The 16782-nt window shown below is 47.9% G+C and overlaps 1 protein-coding gene and 1 long non-coding RNA gene across 2 annotated transcripts; one reads left to right on the forward strand and one right to left on the reverse strand.

The window, feature by feature from the left end:
* Positions 1-1954: 1954 nt before the first annotated feature.
* On the forward strand, positions 1955-13192 carry LOC132462956 (xenotropic and polytropic retrovirus receptor 1 homolog). The gene is made up of 15 exons (XM_060058753.1): positions 1955-2235; positions 3874-3975; positions 4578-4801; positions 5293-5442; positions 5772-5855; positions 6102-6183; positions 7344-7433; positions 7638-7735; positions 7986-8165; positions 8293-8455; positions 9130-9333; positions 10256-10422; positions 11018-11157; positions 11747-11968; positions 12280-13192. Exons 1-15 carry the CDS (start codon positions 2121-2123, stop codon positions 12332-12334), a joined length of 2076 nt encoding a protein of 691 aa, XP_059914736.1. The 5' UTR covers positions 1955-2120; the 3' UTR covers positions 12335-13192.
* Positions 13193-13340: 148 nt separating this feature from the next.
* On the reverse strand, positions 13341-13853 carry LOC132462958 (uncharacterized). The gene is made up of 2 exons (XR_009526938.1): positions 13707-13853; positions 13341-13666 (listed from the first exon to the last, which is right to left on the reverse strand). It is a non-coding gene; the product is annotated as an uncharacterized LOC132462958 (long non-coding RNA).
* Positions 13854-16782: the final 2929 nt, after the last annotated feature.

A 16782-nucleotide genomic window follows, 5' to 3' on the forward strand; every position in this document is an offset into this window, starting at 1 on the left:
GAGAAACTTTACCGCCTGGACGAAAACATGTCATTACACAGACAGACACGCACGCACGCACGCACACACACAGTCTTAAAAAGTGTTTGTGTGTGAGAGAAAATGCAGGGATTAGCATTTAGGAGGAGAGAGTCAGAGAGCTGAACCGACTGATGACGAGATGAGAACATATCTCAAGGAGAGGGGGGGGGGGAGAGAGTTAGAGAGGTAATAAGCAAGATGAACAGAGAGGGATGTAAGGAGGGAGATAGGGGAGAGTGTGAGAGAGCGATAATAGTGGAGAGATAAGGTTGGTAGAGGACTACTAGTGCTCTACTCTACTGTAACAGGATGAGGGGGGCTCTGTGGGGGTTGTTTTGGAAACTCTGGACATGCTGAGAACACACACACACACACACACACACACACACACACAGGAGAACGCTGTTGTACCCTCGGGTCAGAGCTGTGTTCATCATTTACCGGCAGGTTAAAGTCCAGGCTTGGTGGACCAATCGGAGCCAGTGTAGGATGGTAGTCGGTGCCAGGTCAACCAATCAGCCTGTGGTACATTCTGTAGCTGTGTTCGAAATCGTTCCCTATACACTCACTATTCCCTATATAGTGTTCATGATATAGTGCACTGCACTATATAGGGAACGAACAAACGAGAATTCGGACACCACGCTGAACATTTCTAAGCGTCATTTGCGTCAGTAAATGCGCCGGGTATTTGTGTGACGCAGACAGATGTGCCCACATCATGTAAACAAACCGGGCACTCATGAGGAAAGCTGGAGGTTGTATTGATGTTGAATGTTACATTTCCTTGTTGAAGTTTTTTTAAATTAATTTAGAATGTTAAATTTTCTATTTTAAATCCCAAATAAATTTTTGACATTTCTAAACGAAAGCCGAAGACTCCATCATTAAGTATTCGTTTTCGCAGTTATTCAGCTTCTTCTTCTCCTCCGGAAAAACACGACCGCATTGCATTGTGGTATACGGGAGTAACATGTAGGGTACATCATATGTACACTCAAATTTGGGGTATTTTAAGTGCACTATATAGTGCATGAAATTAACCCCTGAGAATTCGAACACCACTACAAAATGGCGAGCACCCTATATAGTGCACTATATCCGTGATAGGGAACGATTTCGAACACTGCTTATATTTCACACAGTACAGTATGTACGTCACAGTGGTGTGTGGCTGCCCTCCCAACTACTCTCTGCTGTAGTTCTGCTTTCCGGGTTTTTGTGTGACGCAGACAGATGTGCCCAGTGCCCACATCATGTAAACAAACCGGGGACTCGTGAGGAAAGCTGGAGGTTGTATTGATGTTGAATGTTACATTTCCTTGTTGAAGTTTTTTTAAATTAATTAAGAATGTTACATTTTCTATTTTAAATCCCAAATAAATGTTAGACTTTCCTAAACGAAAGCCAGAGACTCCATCATTAAATGTATTCGTTTTCGCAGTTATTCAGCTTCTTCTCCGCCGGAAAAACACGACCGCATTGTATTGTGGTATACGGGAGTAACATGTAGGGTACATCGTATGTACACTCAAATTTTGGGTATTTTAAGTGCACTATATTGTGCATGAAATTAACCACTGAGAATTTGAACACCACAAAAAAAATGGCGAGCACCCTATATAGTGCACTATATCCGTGATAGGGAACGATTTCGAACACCGCTTATATTTCACACAGTACAGTATGTACGTCACAGTGGTGTGTGGCTGCTCTCCCAACTACTCTCTACTGTAGTTCTGCTTTCTCCTGTCTCTCTCCTGTATCTACTGCCTCTCTCCTTATCTCTACTGTCTCCCTGCTGTCTCTCTACTGCCTCTCTACTGTCTCCCCGCTGTCTCTCTCCTTATCTCTACTGTCTCCCTGCTGTCTCTACGGTCTCTCCTTACCTCTCCTGTCTCTCTGCTGTCTCTCCTGTCCCTCTGCCGCCTCCTCACCCTCTCAGCGGACAAGAGGAGGGATAGAATAAGAGTGCCACTGTCTCAGAGAGAGAGAGAGAGAGAGAGAGAGCTCAGAACAAAGAGAGCAGCCATCCCATTCACAGAGCCCAGTGTTAGACAATACAGGACTCTCCATCTTCTAGGGACCAGCCACTAACAATGAACTGTTCTAGTGTGTGTGTGTGTGTGAGTGTGATATTAACTCTGCTCTCCGCGTTTCAGGCTTTTAAAGAGATGCTGTACGCTGCCCAGGACCAGGCGCCATCTATCGAAGGTACACACGCACACACACTATTGACTTTTGAGTCGATCCCACAGCGTGCAGAGAGTGTGTGGTGCTCGGGTCCATGGGGGTTTGTACTGGTGAAAGAGATCAATGGATGGTCTGTCCCCTGCTCTCTAACTCTGGAGTTATATAAACTATCTGTAGAGATATCTACTGTAGTTCTATCAACAATATATATATATATATATATATATATAGTAGTTATATCAATTATATGTAGAGATATCTACTGTAGTTTTATCAACTATATATATAGTAGTTATATCAAATATATATATGCATCAACATTATGGAGAGATATATATTGTAGTTATATCAACTATATGTAGATATATATATATATTTTTTTTAAAAGCACTTATTTTGAAAGCCCATACCCCAATTTCATTGCACTTTGTGCAATGACAATAAAGAGATTCTGATTCTGAGATATCTACTGTAGTTATATAAACTATGTGTACAGATATCTACTGTAGTTATATCAACTACATATAGAGATACTGTAGTTATAGTAGTTAAAGTAGACTGAAGCTCTCTGGAGGCCTCTTGGGACTCTGAGGACCAGTAGACTGATCCCCGTCACATGACCTGGTACTTCCTGTTCCGGTGGGTTTATTTAAGGAGGTGTGATTCAGTGATGGACCAGCCGACCGTCTGGGAGAGCTGCTGTGGTTCCACAGGCTCATAGTTTCCACTACAGCCTACCTACATACGATGAACCCACGGTTCACTTCTGTAGGATCAGACTGCTGATCGGACTGCTGATCGGACTGACCGGTCTAGCATCAGTCAGTAGACCAGACCAGGGTCAGCCTGTAGACCAAGGGGTCAGTAGACAAGGGGGTCAGGTCTCGCCTCAGCCAGTAGGACAGGTGTTTCTGCAGGACTCTTAAGAGCAGCTCTTGTGGGATTGGCAGCGGCTGATTATACACACACCTTCATAATGATGATGATGGTTATGAGGGCCAGACAGGAAAGTGCTGAATCAGGGAGGGAGGCGGAGGGTGTGTGTGGGTGTGTGTGTGTGTGTGTGTGTGTGTGTGTGTGTGTGTGTGTGTGTGTGTGTGTGTGTGTGTGTGTGTGTGTGTGTGTGTGTGTGTGTGTGTGTGTGTGTGTGTGTGTGTGTGTGTGTGTGTGTGTGTGTGTGTGATCCTGACTCACCCACACCGGAGCGGCCCTGTCTTCCTCCGGTGTGGTGGACTCCCCCTGGGTCCTCGGTGTGGACTCCCCCTGGGTCCTGGGTCTGGACTCCCCCTGGGTCCTGGGTCTGGACTCTCCCTGGGTCCTGGGTGTGGACTCCCCCTGGGTCCCGGGTCTGGACTCCCCCTGGGTCCTTGTGTGACCGACCCTGTAAGCCTGCTAGGGCCTTCCTATGAGAATAGGAGCTGGAGGCTCTGGGCTGTAATGGAGCTGTCAGATAGCCCCCCCTGCTGGTCAGAGCAGAACACTGCATCCATTAACACACTTGGGGACCACCCGGCATGGGTTAGACTACACAGTACTAGTTATAGTACTAGTGATGGTAAAGAGTTTGTTTCCTGTCTAGTAACTGATGAAGACATGGTGAAGCGGTACTATTTATAGTACTAGTTATAGTACTAGTGATGGTGTGTGCTTCCTGTTTAGTTACTGATGAAGATACGGTGAAGCGGTATTACGCCAAGTTTGAGGAGAAGTTCTTCCAGACCTGCGAGAAGGAGCTGGCCAAGATAAACACCTTCTACTCTGGTAACCCCTCTACCTCTATACATCTATATATCTACACCTCTCTGCCGCTATCCATCTATATCGCTATATATCTCTACCTCTATATATCTATACCTCTATAATCTATACTTCTATATATCTATACCTCTCTACCGCTATTCATCTATGCCTCTATATTTATACTGCTATACATCTAATATCTATACCCCTCTACCACTATACATCTATACCTCTATATATCTATACTGCTATACATCTATACCTCTCTGCCGCTATATACCTCTTCCTCTATAATCTATACTTCTATGTATCTATATATCTATACCTCTCTACTGCTATACATCTATACTGCTATACCTCTATATATCTCTACCTCTATATATATCTCTACCTCTATCTATACCTCTCTACCGCTTAACATCCATATCCCTCTATCTCTATATATCGAAACTTCTCTGTATCGAAACCTCTCTCTCTCTCTCTCTCTCTCTCTCTCTCTCTCTCTCTCTCTCTCTCTCTCTCTCTCTCTCTCTCTCTCTCTCTCTCTCTCTCTCTCTCTCTCTCTCTCTCTCTCTCTCTCTCTCTCTCTCTCTCTCTCTCTCTCTCTCTCTCGCGCGCTCCAGAGAAGCTGGCTGAGGCCCAGCGCCGCTTCGCCACGCTGCAGAATGAGCTGCAGTCCTCATTGGACGCCCTGCGGGAGAGCTCCGCCCAGGGGCGTGGCCTTAGGCAGAGGAAGACAGTGTTCGCCCTGTCGCAGCAGGAGAGGTGTAAGCACCGCAACATCAAGGACCTGCAGCTGGCCTTCAGCGAGTTCTACCTCAGCCTCATACTGCTGCAGAACTACCAGGTACACACACACACTGATACACAGAACCAGACACACACACACACACAGAACCACAGACACACACACACACACACAGAGAACCACAGACGAACACACACAGAATTACACACACACACACACACACACACACACACACACAGAACCACAGACACACATACACACAGAAACATACACACAAACACACACACAAGCACAAAAACACACACATACACACAGAAACGTACACACAGAAACACACACACACACACACACACACAAAGAAACACACAGACACACAGAGAAACATACACAAACACAAAGAGAAACAGACAGACATACATACAGAAACACATAGACATACACACAGAAACATACACACAGACATACACACAGAAATACACACGCATACACAGAAACATTCTGCTGCAGAACTACCAGGGATACATGCACACAGAAACACTCCAACCCTGGAAAAACACATTTAGACAAACTCACACTGTGTGTGTGTGCAGAACCTGAACTTCACAGGCTTCCGGAAGATCCTGAAGAAGCATGACAAGATCCTGGACACGTCGCGGGGGGCCGACTGGAGGGTCACGCACGTGGAGGTGGCCCCCTTCTACACCTGCAAGAAGATCACCCAGCTCATCTCTGAGACCGAGGTACACCCACCCCCTCACCCTCTTACCGCTCACCACTCACCCCCTCACCACTCACCCCCTCACCACTCACCCTCTCACCACTCACCTTTCACCCAGCTCATCTCAGAGACAGAGGTTCACTCACCACTCAACCTATCACCCTTCTCCACTCACCCCCTCACCACTCACCCTCTCACTGAGGTTCACCCACTCACCCACTCACACACCAACTCACTCATATCCGAGATGGAGGTACAAACAAACACATTAGTTGCTTATTTATTTGTATTAATGTATATCATATATATGTCAGTCATTACACATTCTGTCTGTCTGTCCCTGGTTGCTAGGCGCTGGTAACCACGGAGCTGGAAGGGGGGGACAGACAGAAGGCCATGAAGAGGCTGAGGGTCCCACCTCTTGGTGCTGCCCAGGTACACACACACACACACACACACACACACACACACACACACACACACACACACACACACACACACACACACACACACACACACACACACACACACACACACACACACACACACAATCATAATTCAGAGTTACGTAAATATTCTGTAACAGAATAGTATTTCGATGAAATAAAAAAATATGGATTTTGTTGACTTCTCCCTTTGACGTGTGTGTGTGTGTGTGCGTGTGTGTGTGTGCGTGTGCAGCCCGCCCCTGCCTGGACCACCTTCAGAGTGGGCCTCTACTGCGGAGTCTTCCTGGTCCTCATGGTTACCGTGGTGATCACAGGTACATGGGAGGGATGGGGAGGTCTCTCTCCTCCTGGGATGGGAGCTTCCTTCTGTCTGGGTACCACCTGGTCGTCATGGTAACAAGTCCTCCGTCCCTGAAGGAGGAGCTACGGGATGCTCCGTCTGGGATGATAGAGCGTATGGATCTGATAGACGTATGGATCTGATAGACGTATGGATCTGATAGACGTATTGATCTGATAGACGTATTGATCTGATAGACGTATGGATCTGATAGACGTATGGATCTGATAGACGTATTGATCTGATAGACGTATGGATCTGATAGACGTATTGATCTGATAGACGTATGGATCTGATAGACGTATTGATCTGAAAGACGTATGGATCTGATAGTCATATTGATCTGATAGACGTATTGATCTGATAGACGTATGGATCTGATAGACGTATTGATCTGATAGACGTATTGATCTGAATGACATATTGATCTGGTTGATCTGATTGACATATTGATCTGAATGACGTTTTGATCTGAATGACATATTGATCTGATAGACGTATGGATCTGATAGACATATTGATCTGATAGACGTATGGATCTGATAGACGTATTGATCTGAATGACATATTGATCTGGTTGATCTGATTGACATATTGATCTGAATGACATATTGATCTGATAGACGTATTGATCTGATAAATGTATTGATCTGATAGATGTATTGATCTGATAGACGTATTGATCTGAATGACGTATTGATCTGATAGACGTATTGATCTGATAGATGAATTGATCTGATAGATGAATTGATCTGATAGATGAATTGATCTGATAGACGTATTGATCTGATGGACGTATTGATCTGATAGATGAATTGATCTGATGGATGTATTGATCTTAAACATCTCGCTGCTTCCTGCTGAGCGGGGCCCTCTGACCTGTCTGTATATGACCTGTCCCTCTGACCTGTCCCTCTGACCTGTCCCTCTGACCTGTCCCTCTGACCTGTCTCTCTGACCTGTCTCTCTGACCTGTCCCCTTGACCTGTCTATCTGACCTGTCCCTCTGACCTGTCTGTCTCTGACCTGTCTGTCTATCCCTCTGACCTGTCTGTCTGTCTCTCTGACATGTATATCTGACCTGTCTCTCTGACCTGTCTGTCTGTCTCTGACCTGTCTCTCTGACCTGTCTAGGCGCGGTGGTGATGCGTGACGCTAACGTCTGGCCGCTGGTCAGGATCTACAGAGGAGGCTTCCTGTTAATAGAGTTCCTCTTCCTGTTAGGTAACAAACACACATGCACGCACGCACACGCACACACACGCTTTCACAACCAGCATGTTCTCATAACATGTGTGTGTGTGTGTGTGTGTGTGTGTGTGTGTGTGTGTGTGTGTGTGTGTGTGTGTGTGTGTGTGTGTGTGTGTGTGTGTGTGTGTGTGTGTGTGTGTGTGTGTGTGTGTGTGTGTGTGTGTGTTTGTGTTCCAGGTATCAACACCTACGGCTGGCGACAGGCTGGGGTCAATCACGTCCTCATCTTTGAGCTGAACCCCAGGAACAACCTGTCTCACCAGCACCTGTTTGAGGTACAGACCTGGGGATCACAGAGTCCTCCTCATGGTGGTCTAGTCCTGGGACACGTCTGTATCCCTGTAGGGGGGTCAGGTGTAACAGCAGCAGACGATAGAGGAGGCAGTAGATAACCGTGTGTGTGTGTGTGTGTGTGTGTGTGTGTGTGTGTGTGTGTGTGTGTGTGTGTGTGTGTGTGTGTGTGTGTGTGTGTGTGTGTGTGTGTGTGTGTGTGTGTGTGTGTGTGTGTGTGTGTGTGTGTGTCAGATCGCGGGCCTGCTGGGGGTTCTGTGGTGCGTCAGCCTGCTGTGCTGCCTGTTCAGCAGCAGCATCCTGGTGCCCATGCAGCTCAACCCCCTGGCGCTCTACGGCTTCTTCCTCCTCTTCCTCATCAACCCCTTCAAGACCTGCTACTACAAGTCCCGCTTCTGGCTGCTCAAACTACTGGTAACGTTAACCCACTAACCTCAAATTACCTCAACTAACCTTAACCAACATCAACCAACCTCAACCACCTGATTGGTGTGTTCACGTGTCCATGTGTCCATGGTCTCATGTGTTTGTGTGTCCCCAGTTCCGGGTGGTGACGGCTCCGTTCCACCGGGTGGAGTTCGCAGACTTCTGGCTGGCTGACCAGCTCAACTCCCTGGTGGTGGTGCTGATGGACCTGGAGTACATGGTCTGCTTCTACAGCTTCGAGCTCAACTGGCACCTCCCCGACGGCCTGGTCCGCCCCGGTGAGAGACCCTAGAGCCTTATGCTGCTCTACATGGAGGCTAGACCTCCACAGTGAACCCCTAGAGCCGCTTGCTGCTCTACATGGAGGCTAGACCTCCACAGTGAACCCCTAAGGCCGCTTGCTGCTCTAGATGGAGGCTAGACCTCCACAGTGAACCCCTAGAGCCGCATGCTGCTCTACATGGAGGACAGACCTCCACAGTGAACCCCTAGAGCCTTATGCTGCTCTACATGGAGGCTAGACCTCCACAGTGAACCCCTAGAGCCGCTTGCTGCTCTACATGGAGGCTAGACCTCCACAGTGAACCCCTAGAGCCGCTTGCTGCTCTACATGGAGGCTAGACCTCCACAGTGAACCCCTAGAGCCGCTTGCTGCTCTACATGGAGGCTAGACCTCCACAGTGAACCCCTAAGGCCGCTTGCTGCTCTAGATGGAGGATAGACCTCCACGGTGAACCCCTAGAGCCGCTTGCTGCTCTACATGGAGGATACACCTCCAAGCCCTACACTGATGACCTGTTGTTGTTGTTGACCTGTTGGTTTTGACCCGTTGAACTGTTTTTGTTGAACTGTTGTCGTTGACCTGTTGTCGTTGACCTGTTGGCGTTGAACTGTTGTTGTTGACATGTGGACTTGTTGTTGTTGACCTGTTGTTGTTGCTGTGCTGGTGCAGGGGAGCCGGACCGCATGCCTTGCCACTCGTACTCGTACGGGGTGCGGGCGGTCATCCAGTGCCTGCCCGCCTGGTTCCGCTTCATCCAGTGTCTGCGGCGCTACAGAGACACCAAGCGGGCCTTCCCCCACCTGGCCAACGCAGGGAAGTACTCCACCACCTTCTTCGTGGTCATCTTCTCCGCCCTGTACAGCACTCACAAAGGTATGGTGCTGCCACTAACAAATAATTTTCTAACGACTAATCTTTCAACACATTTTCCGATTAGTCGACTATCCAAACGACTTTATGAAAAAATCGAGTGTTTGTTACTTCATTGTGTCCATTTGTTGCAAGGGGGTGTTTATGAAAGTAAATCTGTCTCATCGGATTTTGAAAATAAAAGGCCATTGGTTTTAAGCACTGAATATTTATGTATTGAAATAACGTATCTGTTTTGTTTGCCACTGAATTTAACTCTTTAAATTGAAAAACAAATATTTTCACCTTTCAAATATTGAAAGGTGTCAAATATTCAACAATAAAATAATCAGTGTGCAAGATTCAGATGCAAAATTCAACGTCCCCAAATACAACATGCCAAATTCAGCTGCAAAATTCAATGTATGAAATTCCGTGTTAACATTCGCGGACCCAACGAAGAGCATAAATCCTAGATGCTATATTGCGGTCAATCTGGACTTCAGATTCCCCGGTGGTTGGTGACCGCTGTATTACAGTGAGCCGTTTTGAGACGGGTGAACAAAAATAAATAGGCGATCAACACTGAAACGACTCGTCGGCTAAAACAGTTGCCGTTGGCTAATTTTCATTTACGTCGACCAAGTCAACTAATCGCGGCAGCACTATAAAGGTACACACACAAGGGAATGCACACACAAAGGCATACAATGGCACATATACACACGCACACACACAAACACACTAAGTTACACACACAAAAGGCATGCAATCACATTCACACACACACAGGTACACAAACACGCACATACAAAAGGTACGCACGCAGACACCAAGGTACAAACACATACACAAAGGCACACACTCACAAAGGTATGCAAACATCCAGTACACTACACATCAATATTGCCTCATAAATGTGCTCCTTAAACCTCCCTCCTTGCAGACGAGCAGCCGGCCGAGGCCCAGGTGTTCCTCTACCTGCTGATTGGCTGCTCGGTGGTCAGCTCTTGCTACACGCTGATCTGGGACCTGAAGATGGACTGGGGCCTCCTGGAGCGCAGCGCAGGGGAGAACCCCCTCCTACGCGAGGAGATCGTTTACCCCCAGAAGGTTCTCGTTCTCTCTCTCTCTCTCTTTCTCTTTCTCTTTCTCTTTCTCTTTCTCTCACTCTCACTCTCTCTCTCTCGCGTATACTTGTGTGTATATATATATATATATACTAGAGCTGTCAAACGATGAAAATATTTAATCGTGATTAATCGCATTAATGTCATAGTTAACTCACGATTAATCGCAAATTCTTTTTCTATGCTAAATATCCCTTGATTTTTTTGTCCCATAATTCTTCTCATTTTAATTCTCTTATCAACATGGTGAAGTGCATCGGCTTGTCTTGTGCAAATGATTTTTTTATTGATAACAACATTGGCATATACTGATACAAAACAGGACGATACAAAAAAAGAGCCTATAGTGCAATTAAACGACTGCTTTGAACAAATGTAATTTGAACATTTTTATTTTTTTTTGTAAATAAAATATTTGCGTTAATCGCGGGATAATTTTTTTAACGCCGTTAAAATTGGTTTGCGTTAACGCCGTTAATAACGCGTTTAACTGACAGCTCTAATATATACATACTCCCAGGCCTCCAACTAGATGTCTCTCTAACCATTCCTCCCTTGTCTGTGTGTCTCTCTCCCAGGCCTACTACTACAGTGCTATAGTAGAGGATGTGCTGTTGAGGTTTTCCTGGACGCTCACCCTCTCCTTGACGACCTTCTGTGACTTCCCAGGTCTCTCTGACATCCTAGCAACAGTCCTGGCGCCGCTGGAGGTGTTCCGGTACCCAACAGATCTAACAGATCTCTCTGTATAATAACAAATCTCTGTATTGTAACAGATCTCTCTGTATAATAACAAATCTCTGTATTGTAACAGATCTCTCTGTATAGTAACAGATCTCTGTGTAATAACAGATCTCTGTGTAATAATAGATCTCTGTATATAATAATAGATCCCTGTATATAATAACATCTCTGTAGATAATAACAGATCTCTGTATAGTAACAGATCTCTGTATAGTAACAGATCCCTTTATAGTAACAGATCTCTGTAGATAATAACAGATCTCTGTATATAACAGATCTCTGTATAATAACAGATTTCTTTATTAAAACAGATCTCTGTATAATAACAGATCTCTGTATAATAACAGATTTCTTTATTAAAACAGATCTCTGTATAATAACAGATCTCTGTATAATAACATCTCTGTATATAATAACATCTCTGTAGATAATAACAGATCTCTGTATAGTAACAGATCCCTTTATAGTAACAGATCTCTGTATAATAACAGATCTCTGTATATAATAACATCTCTGTATAATAACAGATCTAATATCTTAAATCACCGGTTCTCTCGCTGCAGGCGGTTCGTATGGAACTTCTTCCGGCTGGAGAACGAGCACCTGAACAACTGCGGTGAGTTCCGCGCGGTGCGTGACATCAGCGTGGCCCCGCTCAACGCCGACGACCAGACGCTGCTGGAGCAGATGATGGACCAGGAGGACGGCGTCCGCAACCGGCAGGGCAAGAGGAACTGGAAGAGGAGCTACAGCGTCAGCCTGCGCCGGCCCCGCCTCGCCTCCCAGTGAGACGCACGCACGCACCCAGTCACACAGTCACTAACACACTCACTTACTCACTGTCACGCACTCAACCACCAAGTCGCTGACTCAACCACACACTCAACCACCAAGTCACTCAACGCACTCACTCAATCAGTGGAGAGAGGAGGGTGGAGGGATAGGATAATGTCTGTCTATCTGTGTATGCCTGTCTATCTGCCTGTCTGTCTGTTTCTGAGCCCAACGCTGGTCCGACCACTGTCCATCTCAGGTTGTGTTTCCTAGCTTCACGTCGTGAGCTAGCAACGCTTCTCCCCTCCCCCCTCTCCTCCAGGTCCAAGACCCGGGACACCAAGGTCCTCATCGAGGACACAGACGAGGACTCCTGACATCAGGCCACGCCCCTCGTCTGGGTCCACAACCTCTTCAAGAGCTCCACCTCCTGAAGAGCAGACGAGCGGCGTGTTGGAGCGGCTCCAACAGACTCTAGCGGGGGCTCTATCCCCCCCTACCCTCTAGAGAACGAGACCACAACCCCCTGGGGGTGGGCCAAGCTGAGAACACACCCCCTGAGACCACACACCCCTTTGGGGGCAAACTGAGACCACACACCCCTGAGACCACACCCCCCTGAGAAAACACACCCTTGTAGGGGGGGCAAACTGAGACCACACACCCCTTTGGGGGGGAAAACTGAGACCACACCCCTTTTGGGGGGCAAACTGAGACCACACCCCCTGAGACCACACACCCCTTTTGGGGGGCAACCTGAGACCACACACCCCTTGGTGGGGCGTCAAACTGAGACCACACCCCCCTGGAGGGGGGACTGAGACCACAGCCCCTTGGTGGGGGGACTGAGACCACAGCCCCTTGGTGGGGCCAAACCGAGACCACACCCCCTGCATGGGCAGTTGACCCCGTCATGTCCTTCCTCCTCCTCCTCCTCCTCTTCCTGTTCCCTTCAGACCAGGAGGTCCCGAACCGCCAAGCTGATGACCTCCCCTCGCCAACCATCAACAGGGGACCCCCCACCCCCGTTCCAATCCCCTCCCCTGGGGTCTGGCTCTTCTCCAGGCTTCACGTTCAAACGGGCTCCTCCCATTGGTGGGCCAGGACCCTGAAAGACACGCCCCCTCTTTCCACCCTAACTAACATGATTGGCCGGTCCACGGGTGTCACTTAGCTGCCTACCTGCACAGCACACGCTATAGACACACACACACGCACGCACACACACACACACACACACACACACACACACTCCCACAAACTTTGACACACACACACACACACACACGTGGCTCTGCATCAGAACTTGCGGTTCTGCTTTCAGGAACCTTGGGTAGAAATGTTGTAAATAAACAAACCAATCAGGAGAGTCCCAGTAGTGACTCCAATATTCCGGCTTATACACAAACTCTCTGAACTGAACTCTGCTCCTAAGTTGAAGGCCTGGGGTGAAGATGATGATGAAGACCTTGCCCTGAGAGGTAAAAGGTCAAAGTGTTGAATGTACCAGGTCATTGTGTGTGTATAAGATAGAGTTAATGAGCTAGTTTTATTTATATATGTAAGGCTCGCTCTGACTGGCTAGGATCAATACTCTCATGCATTCCACCAATCTCACGGACCGACTGGTGTGGTGGGCAGGGCTTCCAGCCTTACACTGGGTCGCCAAGTGTGGTTGGAGTCGACCAATCAAGTCTATACTCCTCAAGCTATGTGCACACACACACACACGCACACACGGACACACACGCACACACACGCACACACGCACACACACCAGCATAGCTTACCTTAGCGCTGCTGTAGCTAGCTCCTGGCATCTCCATGAAGCATCACTGAAGACATTCCATAACACACGCCTCCTACTTATTTCTTTATATTTTCTTACTTTGGAGAGCTGCTCATGAGTTAGCTCGTGTGTTAGTGTCATGAGCTAGCGCCAGGCTAGCTGGGAGCTCACCGTGTTGAGATGTTGTCTCGGTTCCTTATGTTGAGTCGCTTAAATCGTTCTGTTGTCTGTTCCTCATGTCTGCAGTCGGTGACCAACCGACGCCACTAATGACGACTAATAAAAAAACTGCTTCTAGGAGATTGGGATTGGATGAACCCGGCCAGCAGGCCCCGCCTCTCCCCTGTGATTGGTTCCTGTGAGCGGTGATGTTTTGTCTGCTGGGGTCATGAGGGTCACTGACCTCGTCTGATGGAGGAGAACATTATGCTGTTAAATGACCGTTACATTTAAAGATGTTAACTAAAAACATTTAAGTCTTGCGACAAAAGTCTGCACTAATGTCGTATTTTCCGCTAGGAAAGCCTAGATGATGTTAAGGCCCCAGATGTTACATAAGGACACTCTGTTAAAGTGACTCAGAGGACTGTTTAATGAGGTCCTGTCTGTCTGGTAACTCCCTCAGGGTTCTCTGGGCTAACCATGAGCACTAGCAATTCTACCGCGCTCTCCGATTGGTGAGAGACGGTGATTGCATTACCCTGTACAGCCTGCATACCAATATACACCTCTGACCCCATGCCTCGGCTCCTAACTGCGGAATCCGCCCCCTCCTCCACCCTGAAACCGCTTCCTAAGCCTCCTCTCTCCTCCACCCTGAAACCGCTTCCTAAGCCTCCTCTCCTCCACCCTGAAACCGCTTCCTAAGCCTCCTCTCTCCTCCACCCTGAAACCGCTTCCTAAGCCTCCTCTCTCCTCCACTCTGAAGCCGCTTCCTAAGCCTCCTCTCTCCTCCACTCTGAAGCCGCTTCCTAAGCCTCCTCTCTCCTCCACCCTGAAGCTGCTTCCTAAGCCTCTTCTCTCCTTCACCCTGAAGTCGCTTCCTAAGCCTCTTCTCTCCTCCACGCTGAAGCCGCTTCTTAAGCCTCTTCTCTCCTCCACCCTGAAGCCGCTTCCTAAGCCTCTTCTCTCCTCCACCCTGAAGCCGCTTCCTAAGCCTCTTCTCTCCTCCACCCTGAAGCTGCTTCCTAAGCCTCTTCCCTCCTCCACCCTGAAGCTGCTTCCTACTCCTCTTCTCTCCTCCACCCTGAAGCTGCTTCCTACTCCTCTTCTCTCCTCCACCCTGAAGCTGCTTCCTACTCCTCTTCTCTCCTCCATCCAGTTCTGGGTTCGATCCCAAATTTCCTCAGTCTACCTGTAGGCCTCCTAGAGCCAGATGACCTCTGACCCCTACCTGCTCCTCAATGACCTGGATCTGAACCCACTGAAAGACACTCGGGGTTGAAGCACTCGTTAAAACAGACCCTAGCTGAGAGGTTAAAGGTCAAAGTGAGAGCCGTCCTCAGAGTCCAGGACCGGTGTGTCAGATCGTCTGGTCTCACTGTACCAGGAGCAGGTTAATGATAAAATAACTCCCTACTAGGTGTGTGTTGCTGACCCTGCACAGAGACACTTGTAGACCGAACTCTGGGCCCCCCTCCCGGACCACCATGGCAGGACCAGCTCCACTGGGTCTACAGGGTCTGGGTCTACAGGGTCAGGGTCTACAGGGGGTCCAGGTCTATAGAGGGTCAGGGGTCCTTGAGTACAGGCCTATATCCAATGAATTGATGAGCTAAGTGATGTGATCGGGGAGCCTCACATTACGTCACGTCTTCCAGGAGGTAAACGGTTCCTGCTCATAAAGACCAGATGGTGGTGTGTGTGTGTGTGTGTGTGTCCCGTTGTGAGGTGGTGACGGTGTGTTTGGTGAGTAAGAATGTTTGTCCATCTTCAGGACATGTGGAACGGTCTGTCAACAGAGATATCTGGTCCTGGGGTTCGTCAGCGGCTAATCAGAAAGCTTTAATCTTTAATGTCCGTAAAAGAAGAAGAACGTTTTGTTCATTGCTTACTACTTCTGTGGCGTATAGATTAGGAGGAGCAGGAGTAGAAAGGAGGAGCAGGGGGGCAGAGTGGAGGAAAGAGGAGGGGGACAGGGAGGAGGAGAGAGGAGCAGAGAGGAGGAGAGAGGAGCAGGTGTAACGTGATGTGATAATAAATGAGAATCTGTCAATTCCCAATGAAGTGAGTTCCAGTGTTTGTGTGGCTGAGCTGGTCTTTTCCTGGACGTATCATGAGAAGGTCCCCCTGTAGCCTTGAGTGCCTTCCTTCCTGTTGCGACGAGGTGACAACATTTCAACAAGGTTGCAACAACATTACAACAACATCACCTCAACTTACCCAACCGGACAACACACCCGACTCGCCTTAACACAACACTAACTCACACACTGTAATGACTAGGAACCAGACTAACCCATCCCTTTACACTAACCATCACTCTACTGATATCACTATACTATCCATCCCTATACACTGACCATCACTCTACTAACATCACTGTACTATCCATCCAAATACACTGACCATCAGTCTACTGACATCATGCACTATCCAGCCCTGACCCTATGTTACTAGACCCTATGTTACCAGGACCCTATGTTACCAGATCCTAGCATACCAGGGCCATCACTCTACTAACCATCACTAACCACCATTAACCATAACTCTACTAACCATCACTCTACTAACCATCAATAATCATCACTATCACTCTACAAACTATCACTAACCATCACTCTACAAACCATCACTAACCATCACTCTACCAACCATCACTAACCATCACTAACCATCACTCTGGCGTCAGAAGGTGAAACGCCCCTTCTAGATATGACCCTGAAGTCTGGTTAGGGAGAGTAGCGTAACGTATAACTAAATCACCTTTAGAACCAGACTCAGGGACACGCTCTAGGATCCAGCTTCTATCTATAGGACTCTGACCCCGCCCCCTCCACGCTCCGCCCCCCGGTCTACTCTGCAGTCAAAGTTCGT

Source organism: Gadus macrocephalus, chromosome 8 (genome assembly GCF_031168955.1).
Source record: "Gadus macrocephalus chromosome 8, ASM3116895v1".
In the NCBI taxonomy this organism is placed as follows: domain Eukaryota; kingdom Metazoa; phylum Chordata; class Actinopteri; order Gadiformes; family Gadidae; genus Gadus; species Gadus macrocephalus.

Excerpts from the sequence above, each read along its gene's own strand:
- LOC132462956 (XM_060058753.1), top strand. The coding sequence starts at position 2,121 with ATGAACTGTTCTAGTGTGTGTGTGTGTGTGAGTGTGATATTAACTCTG. Across the intron at positions 8,456-9,129 it reads CGACGGCCTGGTCCGCCCCG|GGGAGCCGGACCGCATGCCT; the intron begins GTGAGAGACCCT and ends GTGCTGGTGCAG. Across the intron at positions 9,334-10,255 it reads CCTGTACAGCACTCACAAAG|ACGAGCAGCCGGCCGAGGCC; the intron begins GTATGGTGCTGC and ends CCCTCCTTGCAG.